The 14,964-nt window shown below is 34.7% G+C and overlaps 1 protein-coding gene across 1 annotated transcript in view; it reads right to left on the bottom strand.

The window, feature by feature from the left end:
- Positions 1–14,964, bottom strand: part of taf6 (TAF6 RNA polymerase II, TATA box binding protein (TBP)-associated factor) — a 76,441-nt gene that overhangs the window by 27,502 nt on the left and 33,975 nt on the right. The window contains exon 8 of the mRNA XM_052591396.1: positions 7,322–7,399. Coding sequence (XP_052447356.1) covers positions 7,322–7,399 — 78 coding nt within the window. The remainder of the gene's footprint in view (positions 1–7,321; positions 7,400–14,964) is intronic.

Genomic DNA, 14,964 nt, shown 5'->3' with positions numbered 1-14,964 from the left:
ATTGTGTGAAGAAATTGTTTTGCTACCTCACAGAACCCAGCACATCAAACGATTCATTATAAATTAATCTATAATGTGTATGCCACTCCCTGTTTATTATATAAAATGAAAAGAAAGCCTGACCCCTTATGTCACCTAGTCAAGGTACATATATGCATATGTTCTGGGACTGTTCTAGAATTGAGATGTTTTGATCCTCGGTGCAGGACATATTGACTGATCTTCTAAAGACTCCAAAAGGATCCACTGCTTTTTCTTTTGTAGGATAATTCCTCGCTATCACTGTCTGTCAATCAGATGACTGACATTTTGTCTGCTGCCCTCACTACTGCCAAAAAGGTTATCCTGAAACTTTGGTTTGAGCCATCTATCCCAGCTACTAAGCCATCTACTTGGATGTCCTATCTGCTGGACATTGCTCTTTTGGAGTGTACCACAGCTAAAGTGCATGGTGCCACCAGAAGGGCAGTACAGTTTTGATTGGACCTTGTTGAGACTTTATCAGACCTCTTGAAATCTTGAGAGGTATTGGTTATACCTCTAAACAATGATTCCCTCCTCTCTCTTTTTTCTTCTTCTTATCTCTGTATCTTATGAATGTGGGCGGGTCTTGGGCTTTGTTGTAAATAGTTATAAATTAAATTGTTTAAGAAATAAAGAATCAAAAAAAAAAAAAAAAGAGGAACTCTAGATGTATACTTCAATTGAGTTCCAGAGGGTTCCTCGAGCTGAAGGGATCCCTGAAATTTGGTGTGGATTGGGCTGTCACGATATTAGATTTTTCATATCACTTGTTATTGTGGCCATAAGAATTCACGATGTCAATATATCGTGATATCTACAGAAACCTTGGGGTGGGGAAGATATCAGTCAACTATTTTTTACTTTGTTTATTGAGTTTTTCTTTTTCACCCAACAAGCATAATATTGATACTGATAAATGCAGGGCACAAGACTCTGGCTTTCTCCGTCTTCTTTGAAGCTCTTATGAAATAACAAGAGAGAAAATACTGTCAAGTTCAACAGTATGATGAATAAATATTAATGGTAACACTTTACAATAAGATGCCATTTGTTAACATTAATGTATTAACGAACATGAATGAACAATGAACAATACATTTATTACACAATTTATTAATCTTTGTTAATGTTAATAAAAATCGATTTATTCAATGTTCATAGTACATTAATGTTTACAAACTCAACTTGTGATTTTAACAATGCATTAGTAAATGCTGAAATTAATATGAACTAAGATTAATAAATGCTGTGGAAATATTGTTCATTATTATTTATGTTATTTATATATGTTAACTAATGTAATTAACTAATGTTAACTAATGAACCTTACTGAAGAATGACCACAGATGAGGCATTAAGTGCATGGCACTGTGACCAACTTAACATTTTACAGAGTTTAATGTAGCAATGTGGTCGCTCAGTTTTTCAAGACCCGTTTTAATCGTGTAATTGTTCATAGATTTGAAAAAGGAAAGAAATAAAGATTTACTACGCACAGGCCGTATTGATTGCAAATACAAAAATAAGACGAGTAAAGAAAACGCGGTACTTATTAAAATAATCACCCTTTACTTAAGTATATGAACACAGAAAACCGCTGTTAATAGGTTATATAATATTTCCCAGTCTATGATTAGTAAAATAATAACAACTTACTCTGATAAACACAGCTCTCCTCAGAGTAGCTGTGAGTGCTGTGTCGTCTTCTTTTGTGATAGGTGTCAGAGTTTAGGCACGATACTGCCACCTAGGCACTCAACCAGGTACTGTTACCAAGTATTTACATGTGGTGTCAACATAAGAGAACTGTTCATTTTAATATTGCGGTTATCACTAATACCGGTATATCCTTACACACTAAATTAACAAGATATTGATAATTATGTATTTGAATATCAGGGTTATCGTCAATCGTCAAGGTATATCGCGACAGCCCTAGTGTGGATTCTCCATGATGTTATGGAGATGTTATGGTTTCATCAAGGTCGCCAGTAGCAATAAAAAAAAAAAAATATTGTAGCCTAATGGTTAGAGATCTGTACTCCTATCTCAGAGGTTGCGAGTTCGAGTCTCGGTCAGGCGGGTATTATAGGTGGGGGGAGTGAATGTAAAACGCTCTCTCCCACCTTCAAAACCATGACTGAGGTGCACTTGGGAAAGGCACTGAACCCCCAACTGCTCTCTGGGCGCCGCAGCATAAATGGCTGCCCAGTGCTCCGGGTGTGTGTGGTGTGTGCACTTTGGATTGGTTAAATGTAGGGCTGCAGCTATCGAATATTTTAGTAATCGAGTATTCTACCTTAAATTACATTGATTAATCGAGTAATCAGATAAAATGTGTTTTTGCTTAATTAAAGTGCAATATTAATTATGAAAGAGAAAATTAGACTCCTGGGTCTATTAAAATTAACAAAGTTTCCTTTAAAAAAAAAAAAAAAAAATATATATATATATATATATATATATATATATATATATATATATATATTTAGTTTTTAAATGCATAATGCATATATCAAAATAAACATTAAATTATTACCCATTGTTTCTCTGACAATAAAGTTAACAGATGAATTAAGTGCATTTAAGTGCCATTGAGTTGGGGTTTTAAATAAAGCATTTTCTGAGATGCACATTAAACTTTAAACACATAAAACATTAATTTAATTTACCTTTTAATTATTGAAAATTAAGCAAACTTTAACTTTTTGGTAAACAAAGGAAATAACTATAAAAAATTAGACATGGAAGAAATGTGTGATTAAACCTTTAAAAAAATTGCTTTTTTTTAAGTAGCAGTCTATGTACTTTCTGCAGAACATTAGTCTTTAACCAGACTTTTATTTTGATGGGTTGACGTACATTTACAGTTCTGTGTATGTGATGTAATTTAGTTAGTTTTACTCAATCAAAATCAAACGGTCAAATGCTCATGAAGTGACTGTCAGATCAGTTCTGGAGATGTTGTTCATGTGTTCACGTCCTTATTTAGTGATTTATTTAGTGCGATTAATTAAAAAATTTATTATTTTGCCCAGCCATACAGAGAACACACTACATAACTGTCATGCGATAATGAATGTTATTTGATCTAGAGACAGTTTGTGCCCAGTCGGACCAGGTCTGTTCCAGTTGCTCAGTCACCGTTTACAGTCGACAAAAAAAAAATGTTTTACTTTATTTTTAATCCTTTCTTAAATAAATAAGCTATTCTTCATAAAGATTTTTTTTAATAATGAATATAACCTATAAACAACAATTGTTCAAAACTAATTTTATATAAAATATTTCATTAAAAAAAATTACAAATGCAGTGGCATGCGAAAGTTTGGAACCCCTTGCAGAATCTGTAAAAACTTGAATAATTTAAACAAAATAAGAGAGATCGTACAAAATGCATGTTATTTTCTTATTTAGTTCTGTCCTGAGTAAGATATTGTATGGTTGCTCATGAGTCCCTTGTTTGTTCTGAACTGTTAAAGGTCCCGTTTTACACGCTTTTTTTAAGCTTTGATTGTGTTTACAGTGTGCAATATAACATGTGTTCATGTTTCGAGTGTAAAAAAAACCCCAGTATTTTTCACACAATTCACCATAAAAACGGGCTGATGTTATGCGTGGTTAGTGAAAAACTTAAAACGTTAAATCACTTGAATAAGGCAATAAAACACATACAGGACATTGGTTCACGGGACTTTTGAGAACTGGAGCTTGTAGCCTGCAATTTTTCTTTCTAAATTATGTGAAAATCATGTTTACTCACACACAGAAAACAATATATTGATTTAAATGTTCTAAGACACTTTTTGTTTGTAAAAGTCATATGCGAGTAGGCATCAACTATCATGAATATCATTGTGATTTGCACCTGAGAAGACAAAGGGCCACATAATGAGCTGCATAATGAGCCTTTCAGTCAGCTTTGTCACTGAGAGGGAGGAGTTACAAGAAAGAATGTGAGGACAAAATAAATCGATATCATTTTATGTTCGTAGTTTATTTAGAATATATTTAATTATCCCACAACATAATTGAAAATCCACTTGGGAGTGCAGTTAAACAGTTTATTAGGAACAATCAAAGCTGACTTTCAAACTGAATTTTTTGCATCATTACCCCAGTCACACAAGCCTTCAGAAATCATTAATCTTATTTTCTACAAAAAACATTTGTCATTATTATCATTATTATTATTATTAATGTTGAAAAGAGCTGGGAATATTGTTTTCAGTTTTTTTAGGGGAGATAATTTGAAAGAACAGCATTGTGTTACATTTGTTACAGTTATATTTATTTGTTACAATTATTTTTATTTACATCAAGCTTTTGAATGGTATAGTATTGTATATTGTTATTGAAACTTCATAATATTTCACTTGATTATACATTTAGTCAGGAATTATAGTTTGGAAAAGTCTTTGGAAAAAGTCTAACTAGTAAAATGTTTACACGTTATGTGAAAACTAGTACAAGTATGTAAATAAATAAAAAGAGACTTACTTATGTTTAACATAAGACTTACTTATAAAGCCACAGAAGGAGCCCTGGCTGAATGAGTCTACTCATGCGCTCAGGCGCACATGTAGACAGGCGGAGAGAAAATGGAAAAAGGTCAATCTTCAAATTTCTAGGGAACTCCTTCAGGACAGTCTTATTAATTATCAGCAGGCTGTAAAAACTGCAAAAACTGAATATTTCTCCTCATTTGTGTCAAAAAATGCTCATAAGCCTCAGGTTCTTTTTAATGTATTTGATTCACTGGTGAACTCTGGTGATGCTGTTTGTATGGAGCCTTCTTTTAGATTGTGTGAGGCTTTTCTGCAGTTTTTTACAGATAGGATTTCTGCTATTAGAATCTCAATCTGCTCAGGACCCCTCAGCTCCTCTAGCAAGCACAGCTGTCTTTGACAGCATTGAACCGGTCTGTCTCTCTGAACTGAATGAGATAGTTGCACATTTACACCCAGCTAACTGTCAAACAGATAGCATCCCATCATGTCTATTTAAGGTCTTCTGTTCGGTGGAGTCTTTTATTCTGAAATTTATTAATTTGTGTCTTAGTTCTGGCTGCGTCCCATCCTCCTTCAAACATGCCATAGTTCAGCCTCTTTTGAAGAAGAAGAACTTAGACCCTTTGGTTTTGTCTAATCTAATTTTAGACCCATTTCTAAGCTCCCTTTCTTTTCAAAGGTTTTAGAAAGAGCTGTGTTAATTCTGGTCCAACATTTTTTTAATAAAGCTGATGTTTGTGAACAGTTTCAGTCTGGTTTTAGGTCTCGTCATAGCAGGGAGACTGCTCTTTTAAAAGTTTTTAATGATCTATTCTTACACCTTGATACTGGCAACTGTGCCATTCTAATTCTGCTTGATTTGACTGCAGCCTTCGACACAGTTGATCATAAAATTCTTCTGTGGCGCTTAGAGCACTGTGTTGGCTTAAAAGGCACTGTCCTAAAGTGGTTTGAGTCGTAGTTAACAGACTGATCAATTTCTGTACAAATGGGAGAGTTTTCCTCCTCACTGGCCCCTCTGACCTGTGGGGTGCCGCAGTGGTCAGTTTTGGGTCCACTCCTATTCACCCTGTATATGCTCCCATTGGGATTCATATTCAGGAAGCATGGCATCTCCTTCCACTGCTTCGCTGATGATGTGCAGGTGTATCTACCGCTAAATGTTACAGCAAAAGAATCTTTATAGGCCATGATGAACTGCATGAGCGATATTAAGACATGGATGGATCTAAACATTTTAAAACTTAATGAGAATAATACGGATGTTGTCTTGTTTGGTCGTCCAGAGTTGGTTCAGGTTCTTACCAGCTCCCTTGGCCAACTAGCACTTCATTTAAGATCCCATGCCAGGAATCTTGGAGTGATTGTTGACAGTGCATTTAAACTGGATAAGCAGGTCAGTGCTGTGGTTAAGTCTAGTTTTTTTCAGCTTAGACTGATAGCTAAAGTCAAACCGTATCTGAGACAGGCTGACCTAGAAAAAGTTATTCATGTTTTTATTACCACTCGCCTGGATTACTGCAACTCCTTGTATACAGGCATTGGGAAGTCTGAGCTCTATCGTCTGCAGCTTGTACAGAATGCAGCAACTCGTCTTTTTAAGCGGCAGGAAGAAGCGGGAGCACATTAATCCAGTGCTCTCATCTCTTCACTGGCTTCCAGTAAAGTATCGGATTGATTTTAAAGTTATTTTATTTGTTTTTAAATGTCTCAATGGGCTAGCCCCAGAGTACCTTACAGACCTTGTCAGGTTGCATAGGCCCTCCAGAGACCTCAGTTCAGCCAGCCTGATGGTCCTGGAGGTTCCTAGATCGAAACTGAGAACCAGTGGTGATCGAGCCTTCTCAGTAGCAGCTCCCACTCTCTGGAACTCACTGCCCGTAGCTGTGCGGACTGCTAGTAGCCTGTCCACTTTTAAATCATTGCTGAAGACTCATTTGTTTGAAGTAGCTTTTGGCACAGGGGAGCCGCCTTGATGAATGTGTTGTATTCTATATGTACCTTTATTCTTAGCATTTTGTTATTTCATTGTTCTTTTTTTTGTGTATTTGACTGTGAAGTACTTTGGTAGGCCCTGGCCTTGGATATGTGCTATATAAATAAATGTGACATTAAAATTGACATTGACATTATGATCTCTGCAGAATAAAGTGCTATTTTTTTCTGAGGAAATTCAAATCTCAAATCCTCAACCACATCACATCTTTTTGGGGTGAATTATGTCTTATTCCTCTCATCGCGAAGCAAACAGTAAAATAAAAAGAACTTGAAGAACAGTCTGGCTGCGTTGTCTTCTGTTGTGTGGGTGTATTCAAGCCACACGTTTCAGTGAAACATTAGAATCTGAACCGGGTGCTCAGCGCAGGGGAGATGGTCGCATTAGAAGATAATGAAGGGAGCCGTGAAAAACAGACACTGCGTTGCTTTCATATGGATTACCTTATCACAGAATATTTTTCGGCAGCACTTGTTAAGTTTAAAAGTAGACATGTCAGGCTTTCTATCGAAGAATATTCAAAATAAGATTTTTTTTGACAGCCCTAGATTCCAGTATTGTGAAAATACAAATTGTGCATATTAGTGTTGTCATATTTCTTGACAACATATTTTTATTTTAAATATTTCGGTGGGTCTTGGGATAGATTATTCTTGTCCTTGGGTGGGTCCTGGAATGAAAATGCTTGGGAGCCCCTGACCTATACCCTTACTGGTTGTAGTAGCCATGTTACACTGGCTAATAAAAATAAAAGCATTAGCAGATATATGTAGTTCATGAATGTACTCACGCCCTCAGAAATGAAGGTACTGAACCGTGGCAGCATCTGGTACAGCCCTGGGTCTGTGGCTATGCTCTGCAGGGCTTCCTGTCATCAGAATTACAACAACAAACATACAACATGTCAAAGTGAAAGAAAAAATGGATCAGTAATATATTACAATGCTCCAAAACATGCAAAACAAGTGAATGTCACAGGGACAAACATTTTTAGGGCGATAATGGAAAATACAGTTAATGCATGGTAAATTTTATTACAGTTTATTACAGTATAGTCAAAATTTTGGACCCATTCGTTTGTCCAAACTTTTATTGGTACTGAATATAGAATAAAGTATATAGCCTACATAAACAGAATATATATACATGAACATTTTTTGCAACTATAACTCAAATGTGGTTATCAAACACTCATGTAATGATGTGACAAACATAGGCCTACAGTAGGTGGCCAACTAAAATGCCTACTACTGCCACATGTACCGCCGCTGCAGGGCCACAGCATTAACTGCAAGTCAGTTGCATGTTAAAGTCGTTCATAAAACTCCCGCCAGGTGGCAAAAAGGACAGTTTGCAAACTGACTGCAATTATACTTTGTTTTGTAAACGGAGATCAAATAACAAAATAAAACAAAAATAACTTTATAATATAACATTATTACAACCTTAAAAATCGTTAGAAAAAGTATTTTACATTTATTTTTAGAAAGTTAATTTCAAAATGTGAGATATTCATATAGGCTGCAGCCTAATGCATAAAAAAAGTAATTTACACAAAGGCTCTTACTGCATGTTATGGTTATTAAACATTGATTATGAAACCATTAAACCCACACAATTTATGTTGTTTTAAGGGGCTTTCATTTCGATCTACAGGCTAATGAAAGTGTTTGAATGTAAAATCCTGACCTTGGCAGTTGGTACAAGTACAAGCTGTACAAGCAAAAATATCTATGTGTACCAGGCTGCAAGTTCATGACACTCTATTCACATCACAATTTTCTCTGACTCACACCATAAAAAAAATTAAAATTAAAATAAGAATAAGAATAATAGGATGAACCTGCGACTTTGTTTTTTATACTAGAAGTCATGTAAAAAATGGGATATTAACTTGGAATAGATTACATTTAAGGATGTGTGTATTATGCCTTAAAAAATTAAACGATAGAAAAGGTGGGTTATTGTTGAGTGTTATAGGCTAGGACTATACTTCTTTTTTCCAAAGCACTCTTTAGCCTGAACTCTGAACGCTCGTGCTCCCGTGCATCTGCTGTTGCTAGGAAACCATGACCTGCTCTCCATGATGACGCAGAAGCTTCAGAGTAGGATAAATGGATTTCCAGCACTAAAACCCCTTGCAGTAGCGGTGGCACTTGCTGCGTTCTGAAAAGTTTAATTGTATAATTTAATTTTCTACCTGTTTAGACTATGTTTTATTTACGTCTACACCTAGATAGCCTTAAACATACCATTTACAATAATGAAATATGTTGTACAGTATAGGGGTTGCAAGACTACAAATTTCTAGTAGTCGATTTTTTATAAAAAAAAAATACTTGAGTAACTTGACTACATTAAATAGTTTTGTTTTTTTTAAATCAATAAATGCTTATTAATGTATAGCCTTATGCAACAATTACATATATACATTTTAAAAACTTTATAATTATGACATTACATATTTACATTTTCATGTAACAGCCAGTATTTGTATCTGTAACAATCACAACATTTCTCTTATCTGCATTCGGATACAACGTTGTATAGTTACATGATAAGACCATTATGACTTTATCTTTTTTTTTCGTAGTTATCACGGAACATATGCATGTCGTAATAAACTATATGAATTATTAATTTCTAAAATAATATTTATCATGCAAGCAGATAGATGTCATGACAAACGTTTAGTGATCATTTGAACACGACCCAATCAATTCAATGCACACATTTTCATACACAGAACTCTTTAAGCAAGTCTTAATGTTTATTGAACTTATAAACAAATGTGCGTGTGCCGCGCAAACCAGCAAAAGGTAAAGATGCAAACATGTAGGACAAGTAGAAAATGTATCCGTGTCTAACCTGATAATTAGCCTTCTCTTGAGAGAGAACTGATTTTGTTTTTGAGAGACTGAGACGCGCAGCGCGGCTGTTTGATTGGTGAGCGCACTGTTATTCCATTCATTTGTTTCATATCGTACCGTGAGCTTTAAACCATTGCCTTTTAAATATTTATAAATAGGGATGGGCATTTTGGGAAATTTCTCATCTGGATCATGGATAGGTTTCAAAAACGATTGATCGATTAATCGGGGGTGGGGCTTATGCGGGGGAGGGGGATACATAGACATAACATTACAACTTGTATCAGCACAATATATTTTCATCTACGTTATTAAAGGAACACTCTGACTTTTTGGGACTTTAGCTTATTCACAGTATCCCCCAGAGTTAGATAAGTCCATACATACCTTTTTCATTTCTGTGCGTTCTGTAAGTGTTATTTGACGCACCCACCGCTAGCCTAGCTTAGCACAAAGACTGGATGTAAATGTATAATGGTAGCATAGTAATCCCAATAAGTGACAAAATAATGCAAACATTTTCCAATTTAGATGTTGTGATCTGTATAGTCACAGCGTGTACAAATAACAAGGCTATATGAGACATTTTTAATCGTATAAATACTGGGAACTATATTCTCACTAGGAGCAGGAGCACAGCTAACGTTACTTGAGAGGAGTGGCTACTTGGGCGGAGTGATTAGCGCATTAGTTGATGGTTCCGTAAACAAAACAAACGGGACTAAACTATCTAGACGTGACTCGTGATCATGGCTGACTTTGAGGAATTGTCAGACTCATAGGAAACAGGCTGGAAGCATCCTCTAATTCCAGCAGATCCAGCTGTAGAACACTGAAGTTTTATTTTCCATAAACCACCTGCACGTTTTCGAAGCCATATGAATTGAATTATGCCACGGAAAAAAAAGCTCAGCTGCATTATTATGACATCAGTAAAAAAATATCAATAATAATAGAAAAATAAAACATTTAAGAGCAATATAATTATTGGGCATTGCTTATATGAGCATGAAACGAATCGATGATATGCAGCGATTTCAGCATAATTGTTCATGTTAATTAATCAGACGTAGACTAGCTCTTGCAACGTTTATCTGAAAAAAAAATTTGCCGATGAAGATGTGAACTTGACCGAAAGTGTAACTCGATCGGATTGTGCTTTACCTACACGAAAGTACAATAAATTCACATTAGTGTCACTATCGTTATTTTTTTATGTATTTTAATATTTAATATTAATATTTTGTATTAAATTTGCACTTTCTGATCAACCAAAATATTATTTAAATATTATTTAACAGCATGGAAATCACTGATTATTGCTAAATAATTGAATAAGATTTAAAATATATTTAAGATAAAAACTATGACAAACAAATAATTTTGATCTTCGTCATCTCTACGAATATAATGCAATTAGGCTACATTTTTATTTTATAAAGACCATTTCATTATTTGTCTGTGATTTAAAAATTAACACACAAAGATACTTTTTCTTTTTTTGCTGATTTATTCAACTGCATTTTTTTTTTACAAAACATTGTCTTCCAGTAGGCTATAACTTTAGCAGCATATTTTGATCCAGGAGTGAAACTTTAACCAAACAACTATTATATAAGGTATAAAACAGAGACCAAATAGCCTAGATATTTTAACTATGGCTAAAACTCAAAACTAAAATAATAATATTATTAAAAAAAAAAGAAATAAATAAAAAAAAGGATATTATATTTACCACGACCGGTGAAACATTCAAAAAGATAATTCGGTCTACGTGCTCAGATGAGAGCCAAGTGCGCAGCCTGTTCACATTTAGTGGAATAAATTCGCTCCGCTGGAAAAATATGTTGCAGGAACAGCCAGGCACCACTGGACAAGTAAACCTTCTCTGTCCCTGAAACTAATGGGCAGCAAATCTTTCACCACCATTTCAGCGAATAGCTTTGTCGTCTTCTCGGTTCTGCCTGAGCTGCATTTAGGTCTTACGGCAGGTGATTCAATGCTCGTCTGAGTTGCCGCTCTGTTATCGCCAGATATTTTATGTACAAATTTTAGATGATAGTGCATTGTATTTGTTGTAGATTTGTGTGACAGCTTGGCGCCGCACAGCTTACCCTGAACAGTTTTTTCATCGTTCTTCTCAAAGGGAAGCCAGCCATCACTACGTGACTTTGAGGCCATGATGTCTTATTATGTCTTTTGAGGCATCAAGTGGGAAGCTAACAAATCAGAGATCAGGCCGCCGCCCAACGTGCTGCCATAACCAATAAAAAAAATAATAATAATAATTTCGATCATCGTTTACGTGATCTATTATCGCGGTCGAGTACTCAAGTACTCGATCACTGTTGCACATCCCTATTTATAAATAATATAATGTGTATGATGTATTATTATAGGTGAAATTACAAATTTGCAAAGCTCTGATTTCTGATAGATGCACGGAGGCAACAGCAATGCGGTGTTTGATTTGCGCTCTTTTCACTCATAAAGTTTACATTCATTCACTTCACACTCGTGACTTTAGAGGTCTGTGTATAATACTGCGCCGATCCCATGACTCAAATATTATCAAGCAAACAACGGACCGTGTCAGCTTCAGAATTATTCCAGAATTATTCCTTGTCCGTTATTCATTTTTGAAGCCATTATCCATGCCATTCCGCTTCAGGCACAACCCTAATTATTACATTACATATTTTATTCTTACACGCCACATAGATAAGGTCATAGAAAGTAACAGCTCCACGCAATATTGTAATCCTAAAATTCACAGAAAATAGTGCCTACTACTATGGAAGCCCTAGTACAGTATGACAAAAATTTCACTGTATTTGTGCGCATGCACAGTAGTGAAACTAATTGTGCATTCAAAAAAGGGAGGGGACGGGGCATCATGATCTTTCAGCCATCAATTTTGCTCATTCAGATATGACTAATATTTCATTTGGAAGTGTAAATGGTGTTCCCTTATTTTTGTGTACACTCACATGAATATCAAAATGCTGTGCTTCTGTAAAATAGAGAAAACAAAGCAGATGTGCTTTCTGCCATCTCTATATGCGTGAACATGAAAAGCTTGGGCTGAAATGCGAAGCTCTAAAAGCAGATGCAGTTTAGCTTGCCCCTATCAGAAACCGATTGTTTATATTCACAATAAGCTACACATAATACATATAAGACTGAAACCATGAAGGGCTGATAATGAAAGTAAGACATTAATATTATCGAATTTGGTTCATTTTTAATTCTTAATAATTAAATATTACAGCAAAAAAAATTTGGTTCCATAAATAATTTTTTTGTGGGGTATAAAAATAAACTGTGCTATTATCATCATCTGTGTGATAAGACTAAGTCTAAGTATTCTTCAAAAGCAGCATCATGCCAGCTCACTGACGGTTCAATTAATATGAAAAAAAAAAAAAAAGTTATATATATACAGTACAGACCAAAAGTTTGGACACACCTTCTCATTCAAAGAGTTTTCTTTATTTTCATGACTATGAAAATTGTAGTCACACTGAAGGCATCAAGGTCTATTTGACCAAGAAAACAGAGTGATGGGGGTGCTGCACCAGATGACCTGGCCTCCACAGCCACCGGACCTGAACCCAATTGAGATGGTTTAGAGGTGAGCTGGACCGCAGAGTGAAGGCAAAAAGGCCAACAAGTGCTAAGCATCTCTCGGGGAACTCCTTCAAGACTGTTGGAAGACCATTTCAGGTGACTACCTCTTGAAGCTCATCAAGAGAATGCCAAGAGTGTGCAAAGCAGTAATCAAAGCAAAAGGTGGCTACTTTGAAGAACCTAGAATATTACATATTTTCAGTTGTTTCACACTTTTTTCTTATGTATACAATTCCATATATAATTCCACATGTGTCAATTCATAGTTTTGATGCCTTCAGTGTGAATCTACAATTTTCATAGTCATGAAAATAAAGAAAACTCTTTGAATGAGTAGGTGTGTCCAAACTTTTGGTCTGTACTGTATGTGTGTGTATATATATATATATATATATATATATATATATATATATATATATATATATATATATATATATATATATATATATATATATATATATATATATATATATATATTAGGGCCGGGACTCGAAATTAATTTTGCATTTTAATCGCATATAAATATTTGACCTGAGAACAGTGAGAAGTAAAATTTTTTTCACATGGATTTATAGTATACCATTGAATAATGACTGAATACATAAGCTTAAGTAACAAAATATTGTTTATTTTTGTTCAACCAAGTCTAGCAGACCAGTGCAATTTTTGCCATTAAGTGTAGCAATAGCATAGAATTTAGAAATAGTATATTTCAGAAATTCAGGTAGCTTATAGGTGCTGGAACCTTCTGTAAACTGTTTTTTAAGTAAAACACAATACTGTCAATTACACTCAGAACATTGGAAACACTGACTATTAGAAAACATCCCTCTGTTGCTTCAGAGGCCATAACATACTAAGTCCAACTCTCAATAACCTTGGCCAAAACAATAAAGAGTTTAACATAAAGTGCCAGTTGCACCAACAAAATAATACATAGTTCAACATAAAGTGTAAAGTCCACGCTAGCTGCTATTTGTTTTGCGTTTAGGTGATACTTGAGGTTCGATGTGCTGCGATGATATGCGAACGCTAGTTGGTGCTCCAGTATAATCGGTCCGCCGAAACTCATTCAGTGAGAAACGTTCCGCGGTGCAAAAAGAAGTTATTAAAAATGCGGGAATTTTTTTTTCTGTAATTAATTAATCTTAATTAACGTGTTATTTTTTGTGTAATTAATTGATCTCAATTAAGTCCCGGCCCTAATATATATATATATATATATATATATATATATATATATATATATATATATATATTAGTGGTGGGCATAGATTAATTTTTTAATCTAGATTAATCTCACTGTGATCTTGAAATTAATCTAGATTAATCTAGATTAAAATCGCTCATTCGAATTCTGCCAAAGGCATTCAGAGTGTTACCCAAATAAAACTGACAAAAAGTTAGTCTTTGAAAAGGGGTTTATCAAGTTGGTGGTGCATTAGAAAAGGGGCTCATCTCCTGTTTCCAAAATGCATCACAAAGTGCTTGAAAAAGCTGTAAACTAATTCCATATTGCACAAGGTGCAAACAACCTTTCACATCAATGTTTAAGTTTTTTTCAAGTTTGTAGGTGTCAAGGTACAGAAACCAAATAATTAAATGTAAAATAGCACTGGATAGTCTTCAATGTAAAAATGAAATATACAATCAAACCTACATTCATTCAGACACCTTCAACATTTCTCACATTATTAAAGTTTTGCTATATATATACACATATATCAAAAATTATATCTTTTGTCTGAATAATTTTTGGTTTGACTGTTAAAACTACAAAGTAATTCAGTCAAGAGCAGTGAGTGATTTTCTTTCATTTTCTTGGATTAACATTACAGCAGCCAGTAGCTAAATTAGGCGCGGTCACTTTAAGAGACAATGAACGCATCCAATATAACACACATCCCATTTTTTCCCTGAACTGTTTACTTTC

This window comes from Carassius gibelio, chromosome A5, assembly GCF_023724105.1.
Source record: "Carassius gibelio isolate Cgi1373 ecotype wild population from Czech Republic chromosome A5, carGib1.2-hapl.c, whole genome shotgun sequence".
Classification (NCBI taxonomy): domain Eukaryota; kingdom Metazoa; phylum Chordata; class Actinopteri; order Cypriniformes; family Cyprinidae; genus Carassius; species Carassius gibelio.
This window is presented reverse-complemented; position numbering and strand designations above follow the sequence as displayed.